General features: G+C 58.7%; 8 protein-coding genes across 8 annotated transcripts; all 8 read right to left on the bottom strand.

Annotated features, from left to right (window-relative positions):
* Positions 1 to 487, bottom strand: DQ04_08891070 (hypothetical protein; the record flags this gene model as incomplete). The annotated part of the gene is made up of 1 exon (XM_009315737.1): positions 1 to 487. A coding segment is annotated over one exon (487 nt), but the record flags the coding sequence as incomplete, so codon positions are not given.
* Positions 488 to 619: 132 nt separating this feature from the next.
* Positions 620 to 922, bottom strand: DQ04_08891060 (hypothetical protein; the record flags this gene model as incomplete). The annotated part of the gene is made up of 1 exon (XM_009315736.1): positions 620 to 922. One exon carries the CDS (start codon positions 920 to 922, stop codon positions 620 to 622), a length of 303 nt encoding a protein of 100 aa, XP_009314011.1.
* An 85-nt stretch (positions 923 to 1007) lies between these two features.
* DQ04_08891050 (ribonuclease mar1) lies at positions 1008 to 1595 on the bottom strand (the record flags this gene model as incomplete). Its single annotated transcript, XM_009315735.1, has 1 exon — positions 1008 to 1595. One exon carries the CDS (start codon positions 1593 to 1595, stop codon positions 1008 to 1010), a length of 588 nt encoding a protein of 195 aa, XP_009314010.1.
* A 1003-nt stretch (positions 1596 to 2598) lies between these two features.
* On the bottom strand, positions 2599 to 2853 carry DQ04_08891040 (hypothetical protein; the record flags this gene model as incomplete). Its single annotated transcript, XM_009315734.1, has 1 exon — positions 2599 to 2853. The coding sequence occupies one exon, from the start codon at positions 2851 to 2853 to the stop codon at positions 2599 to 2601; it is 255 nt and encodes an 84-aa protein (XP_009314009.1).
* A 407-nt stretch (positions 2854 to 3260) lies between these two features.
* DQ04_08891030 (hypothetical protein) lies at positions 3261 to 3896 on the bottom strand (the record flags this gene model as incomplete). The annotated part of the gene is made up of 1 exon (XM_009315733.1): positions 3261 to 3896. One exon carries the CDS (start codon positions 3894 to 3896, stop codon positions 3261 to 3263), a length of 636 nt encoding a protein of 211 aa, XP_009314008.1.
* Positions 3897 to 3901: 5 nt separating this feature from the next.
* On the bottom strand, positions 3902 to 4231 carry DQ04_08891020 (hypothetical protein; the record flags this gene model as incomplete). Its single annotated transcript, XM_009315732.1, has 1 exon — positions 3902 to 4231. The coding sequence occupies one exon, from the start codon at positions 4229 to 4231 to the stop codon at positions 3902 to 3904; it is 330 nt and encodes a 109-aa protein (XP_009314007.1).
* Positions 4232 to 4308: 77 nt separating this feature from the next.
* On the bottom strand, positions 4309 to 5727 carry DQ04_08891010 (putative ATP-dependent chaperone; the record flags this gene model as incomplete). The annotated part of the gene is made up of 1 exon (XM_009315731.1): positions 4309 to 5727. One exon carries the CDS (start codon positions 5725 to 5727, stop codon positions 4309 to 4311), a length of 1419 nt encoding a protein of 472 aa, XP_009314006.1.
* Positions 5728 to 6176: 449 nt separating this feature from the next.
* DQ04_08891000 (hypothetical protein) lies at positions 6177 to 6743 on the bottom strand (the record flags this gene model as incomplete). Its single annotated transcript, XM_009315730.1, has 1 exon — positions 6177 to 6743. One exon carries the CDS (start codon positions 6741 to 6743, stop codon positions 6177 to 6179), a length of 567 nt encoding a protein of 188 aa, XP_009314005.1.
* Positions 6744 to 6958: the final 215 nt, after the last annotated feature.

Raw genomic sequence — 6958 nt, 5'->3', positions numbered from 1 at the left:
CATCATCACCATCGCCGTCGTCAGCGTCATTGATTTCGTCTTGGCGTTGTTCACCCCCCGCTGCTACGGCCTTACTTTTCTTCCCCCTCAGTCGTGCTGCCGCTTCCGAAGCAGAGACTTCTCCCGCCGCTGCCTTGGCCCTTCGCTTCGCCGCGGTGCCAACAGAGGCTGCCTTCTCACCACTATTCTTGCTGCTGGCGTCCTTCTTTTTATTCCTCTTCACTGGCGGTGACGGCGCTGGTGGGGCCAGCGGCTGAGCACCCAGCGCAGCAGCGACCGCCACCGGTGCGCGTGTCTGGCCCCCCGCCACATCACGTACGACCGCCTCGAGTGCTCGATGGCGACGTTGTTTCTGTGGCTGCTTCTGGTCTCGTTGCTGCTTGCCACCCACGCGGCTGGCGTGACGCCAACACGTGACAAGTGTGGCATGCCGCGCCGACACGACCGCATATAGCGGGCACAAGCCCGTCGTGAGACGCGAGAGCATGAATGTGACACGCCCCACCCACTACTACCAACACCACCGTCGCCGCTGCCTTTGCACCACTTGTGTGGGCCGCCTTGTGCGCTAAAGGCTTGCGTGTGTGACTATTTAACGAGAAAAAAGTAGGACGCAAGTTCAGTATATGTAAGGATGAGAGGGGAAACGCCCATGCCTGTCTGCGTTGTTTGCTGCTAGGCGGATGGCGAAAGACTTCAACTGCACACACACACACACACACACACACAGACACCTCCATGGATCACGCATGAGACGCAAACCCAAAGCCCCTTTCGCCGTCATCATCATCATCATCATTATCGCGGCATCTGTGTATACCACTACGTGTGCTTGACCGATAACGTTTGCAGTGTAGAGAAGCCGCAGCCCGCAACGTGCACACAGCTGCTGCCTCTTTGCACACTTTAAAATTTCACACATCCGTTAGCATTGCCCTTCCACCCTTTACCACATCAAGACACAACGCGCATATATAACTATGTAAACTCCGTTAAAATAATCCATATCAACGCAGCGGTGGCTTCTCCTTCATGACCGCCCCAGCCGCCTTGAACATCGGGTCTGCCGCGTCCTTTAACAGCTGCATAAGCACCGACTCTGAGGTCGACACGTAGCAGCCGTCGTTCGACCACGACCGCAGCACCTGCACCGCCGCATCATGGTCGACGCTCCACTGGCTGCCACAGCCGTCCAGCACGACCACCACTTTCTTGCGCAGATCCAGCAGCGCCGCAGCGGTCTGGAGCACGCACACGTGCGTCTCATTGCCCCACAGCACCACTTGCTCCACCTCCGGCACGTCCACCAGCCGTAGCACCTCCGGCAGAAGCATTGAGCACTGCGTCTTGGCGAACACGTGCGCGTCGTGCGGCACACGAATGCCCTCCGCGGTGGGCCCGACACCTTGTGGGTACTGCTCCGTCACGATGAAGATACTGTGCGCCTCGCCAAGGGCGGTATGCAGCGTGGCGAAGCGGTTCGAGACAAAGACGCAGTTGGCGAAGTTCGCCACCCGCGTCGACAGTTTCTCTTGAATATCACAGCACATGAAAGCCGTTTTGCACGAGGCATACTGCTTTACGAGCCGCGACATTGCGTTCTGTTGTTGCCTTGAGGTATGTGTGTGTGTGTAGGAGGGGGGCCAATGTTCTTGTATGTTTCCGCCTGGCTGCAGGAGCTTACGCCGACAAGCCCCCTCCACAGTGCGGTACACCCACGCGTACGGGCGCAGTTAGCGGAGCCGGGCGTCAGGAAAAAAAAAAAAGACAGAGACAAAAGAGCACTCGGGAGACTCCTGCACCCTGGGGGAACGACAATGAATACATCAAATATAAATAAATAAATAAACAGCACAAAGCATCCAACACCGCACACAAAGACGTAGAAACAGACACACAGGCGCTGCAAGACTCGGGGCATCCAGCACTATCGCTCCAGTCCTCGGCGAGCCTCGCACCAGGAGCCACACGTGCAATAATACAGACCAGCTGCTGCCATTCTTGTTGTCCATGCTCGCCTCGCGGTTGCGCGTGACGCGACACCACCCCAGCACACCACTTCCGTTGCGTCCACCTGCCCGACTGACGCCCCAACAAGAGGGTGCTCGAACCCTTCTTACAGAGCGCAAAAAAACAGTGAGTAAGGAACCCACCTCCCCACCACTGATGCTGCTTCTCTTCGCTTGGTTGCCTCTGCGTACCTTGTCTGTGTGTGTGTGTGTGTGTGTGTACGCACCTGCCACACAGCCACCTGAATCATTCCTCTCCACATGGGTGGCAAAGGCCAGAAGAGCGTCAAAGGAGGCCAGTATAAAACCGCAGCGGATCGCCGCCCTAACTTCTGCTAGTGCCGTTGTTGTTTCGACGCCATTGCCCTTGCGACTGTTGCCGCTATTGAAGCCGAACAGAAGAGCGGGCACGCATACATGCCCCCAAAACAGCGCCAGTAATTCAAAAAAGAATTAATTCATATTACAGGGGAATGGGAACACGCACCAAGCCACATACAAGCATGCAGCTTGTGGCGCCTCCCCTCAACACCCTCCCTTCCTCTTTTGCTTGCGTTTGCGCCCCATGCAATGCGCCGCCAGTCGCGTGTCAGTCCGAAAAGGCGGGGAAAAGCTCTTCGAGGGACTTGCCCGCCTTGGCGTGGCGCGACTCCAGGTGCTGCTCCAGCTCCGGCCGCCGCACTGTCCGCGGGAAGCCTTGAAAGCACAGGACACACTGCACCGCGTTCTTAGACTCCTCGTGCTTCTTCCTGTCCTCCGCGGTGTGTGAGGCGCCCTGCTTCAGCGCCTTGGCCTGCTCCCGTGCGCGGCGTTGGTTGGCACGGCACCCGTTACCGGACGGCATCCTGCTTGTTTGTTGCGTTCAACCCTTGTCTTGTCTTGTGTGCTGTTTGCGCTTGTGCAGCTTCCGCGGTAGCAAAGTGGAGGTGAAGAGAAGAGGTGCTGTTCGGGTGTATGGCTGCCAGCGCAGAGGCGCAGAGTGGTCTGTGGTGCACACCCGAGCGGGAATCACGAGTCTTAATGGGCAGCCATCCTCAAATAAAAGAGTCGGGCTTTATGGGTCATAAATTTGCTCAAAACATAGTGGGGGGGGGGAAGTGGGTCAGTACTTTGCTCACATATTTTGTCCCATTTGAGTGCTTCTATCTATAGAGGGGAATTATGAAAAGAAATGGCAGCGCTAAATGCGTTTTTTCCTGTCTATTACTAGGGAAGAAACCCCCGAATACTGTGGGATCCTCCGCGCAGCTTTTATGTCAGGCGCACACGTGTAGTTTTTGTGAAGGGCTTATTGCAATACGGGCAGCGCCGTCGTAAAACGTGCTCAAGACACTTCTCGCAGAGGCAAAGGTGGTGACAGGGCAACAGCATGATTACTGACTGCCTCTCCATGCATATAGAGCAGCGGCCATGCAGAGGTGCACGCGACATAGAGGGCGATCGATTTCTATCACCAGAAACGCGACCACTGCGAGGCTGTACGAGCAAAGGTGGCAGTGCTGCAGGTGGCTGCTTTTGCCGCCCATGCGGCGGTAGCTCTTGTTTAGCGTATCGAAGTGGTGGCGGCGGGTAAGCCGTCATCGGCTGTAACGCCGAGACACGTGGACTCTCTTGATGCCATGGTTGCTGCTGCAGTGGTGATTCGTTCGCAGAAGGAGTCCGCGGCGACACTGCACGTCGGCCGTCGATTCCGATCGTTGGTCTCCTCTGGTGCTGCTGCGGTGACGGTGACTCGCCTTGACGATGAATTGGGGAGAGCACATATGTTGGCCGCGCTACCCACTGTACCGGCCCTTTGTCGTCGACGACGGGACCCTTCCGCGGGAGGATTCCGGGCGGAGAGACATTTCGTGCCGTTAACCCCGCTGTTCGCTCGCGTGTCAGCATTCTTCTTACACGGTTGCCAACTGCCCCAGACTTGACGGGCAGCGACCTCGATACGTACTTGTGGCGAATATAACGCGGCTGTAGTAGCGGCAATGAAGGCGAAGAAGACTTCTGGCAAAGAGGGAAAAGAAGAGCATGGCGCGGGCCATTGGTAGAAACCCAGGTGTGTATTGTGTGTGGTGAAAAAAAAAGGGAGAGGGGGGGNACAACGCAAGTGCCTTCGTATCCTCGTTGTGTGCTGCCTGTCCAATCCCTTCGATCCTGCGGGACGTGGCGCCCCTTCCCCTTGGCCCTGCGCCCACCGCACAGCATCCCAAGTCACGGGGGAGCGCCATCCACCCCTTCCCCCGCTCTCGTTCTCGGAGCGGAAACGAGAGCGAGTGTGTGTGTGTGCATGCACATCCCCTCAACATCAGAGGTTGTGCAACATGGGTGAGCGCTTCAGACGCGCCATGCTCTCCTCTCTCTCGCGAGCCCGCTGCAGCTGCGTTTCAAACGACTTGAGCGTCTGCAGGAACACCGGCAGCGCACGCACCGCCTCTTCCGCGCTGTCGCGGTGCAGGAAGAGGTGTGACTGGATCTGGGCGACGCTCAACACTTGCGGCGGGATGAGCGCGGCGAACTGCTCCTGCAGGGCCGCATCGCTGCGGGGAAAGAACTTGCGGTACAGCTGCTGCGCCTGGCCGCGCGACAGCAGGCCGATCTCCAGCTTCACGTCGCAGCGGCCGGGGCGGATGAGCGCGTCATCCAGGCGCTCCACGTGATTCGTCGTCATGAAAACGAGCCGCCCCTCCTGCGCCGCCACGCCGTCCAGCGCATTGAGCAGCCCGCTCATCGTGATGTGGCTGTCAGCGCTGAAGGCGCGGTCGATGTCCTCCAGCAGCACGATCGAGCGCAGCGGGGCGCTGTTAAGGAGCGCCACCAGCGCCTCATCCCCGAGACCGCGGCTTGAGAGACTCAAGGGGCAGATCGACAGCCGCAGCTCACCGGCAAGGGCCATGACAAAACTGCTCTTTCCGCAGCCGGGCGGCCCGTGCAGAAGGTAGCCGCGGCGGTACGGCACGCCGAGGTCCTCATAGTAGCTGCTGGACTTGAGGAACAGTTGAACGTCTTTGAGGATGTTGGTGCTCATGTTGCCGTCCAGTACCACAGAGTGCAGAGGACGACGTCGCCGCGGCTCCTGCCGCACCCAACGCCCCCCAGCGTTCTGGTAGATGACCGTGTGGTCGCTGTTGCGCATTGAGGTGAGGTGACGCGCGTCTTCCAGGATGTCCTGCATGATGGACGCCGACAGACCGAGCGTCGACAGCTGCATCGTTTCAAGCACGTCGGTCCCCATTGCCTGCGTCTCCACGCGTCGCCGTTGCAGCATCATGGGCCGCCCCTTGTACCAAAACCAGTGCCGCACGTTCGTGCAAGGTGCATAGAGGCACTCATGCGAGGACTCGTCGTTGGAGAAGATGGTAGTGTTGCGCGTGGTGATGTTCACCTGCTGCACTCGGAAGGCGGGATTGTGCGCGAGCCAGCGCACCATCCAGCCGTAGCTCTCGTCCTGGCTGGTCACCTCCATCGATACCACAAAGCGGCGCCGCATCGCCGTCTGCAGAACAGTGGAGCAGGACCGTGCCGCCGCTCCCGCAAACGTCAAGAGGTACAGCCCAGCGCCTGCACTGAAGAAGGGATTCTGCAGAAGCCCGCCAAGTGTATTTGTGACGACACCGCCGCGCTCCTTCCATCCCTCCGGCAGCAGCACGGAGAGCTCGGAGAGGGCCTTTTCCGCTTCACCTGGCGACGGCGACTGTGACAGCGACGCAGGGGAGGCGTAATTCATGCTGACAAGCGGCGGATGATTTCAAGCGGTGCCAGTAGCCCCGCTACGGCGGCTCAATAAACACACTCAGTTACACACAAGATGGCTGCTGCTCGAGCAGGTTGTGAGAGCCCTTCCTTGGATGACACTTGCCGAAGAAAAAAATCAGAGAAGGCACAAACCAGAAAATCAATGAAGACCGCAGAGGATTAGAAACAAATGGCGATTGAGCAGCTTGGTCGCTGCGGCAGCCGCCCGGCTGCGGAAGAGTACGACTGTCCGGCTGTATAGCTCGTCTAGAACCGTTTGTCTATACTGTATACACTACATTCAATAGGGGCTCACGAGAGCCGAGCACCGGCACATTTGCATGTATGCACAGTCTCGCTCCGAGGAGGAGTGAGAGAGAGAGTGCGTGTGTGCAAGAAAGATCACATTGATAGCCCTCTGCACCGAAAAGTCCTCCTCACTTAGCCCTGCGGTGGCAGCCCGTCTTTCTCAACGGCTGCGGCCTGCTTCATGTGTTCGAGCCGCTCCTCCACAATACGTCGGGCCAAGCTTCGGCGCTTCGTCGTGTCGGCAAGCAAAGACGCGAGTGGCGCAGCGGCTATATTCTCCCAATCAATTACATCCTGTTGTGAGCGTGTATTCTCGAACGCGGTGCTATCCCTATTCATACTGTTGTCTTCGTCCGGGAGCAGCGGTGGTGGTGTGTCTCGGGCGGTGATGGTGTTGTCGGCTGCGTCATTCGACCCCGTCTTCACAGGCGGCCACGCCATTGCGAAAAAGGCAGGCAGCCACACATGTGTGAAGGCCGCGGCGAAAAGCGGCAGCTCGTCAAAGAAACGGTAAAACTCCTTGCTGGTGAGGTGCGAGCGACGCATCATGTGCAGCGGGATGGCTGACTTCTGGTGCGGCAGCAGCGCCGGCGCCTTACCGGCCTTCTTGCGGCGCTTGCCTTTTGCCTGCGCACGTATGAACGCCTGCTCCTCCTCCTGGAGGATCAACTCCATCGCATCGCACATCGCCTTGACCATCGACGGCGTCACCAATGCATCCTTGCCCTCGCAGCTCTCACGCTGCGTGAGGCGCAGTGTGCGCAGCGCTGCCTTGTGAATGAAGCCGTCATTCTCCAGCACACTAAAGCCGACCGCGCGCACAACGTCGCGCAACTCGGGCCCGTTTATCACCGCATCCAGCGCCGCCAGCACCTCCCGCACACGCACCACCGGCGTCGACAGCAGCTCCGCCG

Source organism: Trypanosoma grayi, assembly GCF_000691245.1.
Source record: "Trypanosoma grayi strain ANR4 Tgr_889_V1, whole genome shotgun sequence".
In the NCBI taxonomy this organism is placed as follows: Eukaryota; Euglenozoa; class Kinetoplastea; order Trypanosomatida; family Trypanosomatidae; genus Trypanosoma; species Trypanosoma grayi.
Note: the sequence above shows the minus strand (reverse complement) of the source record. Positions and strands in the feature narration are given on the sequence as shown.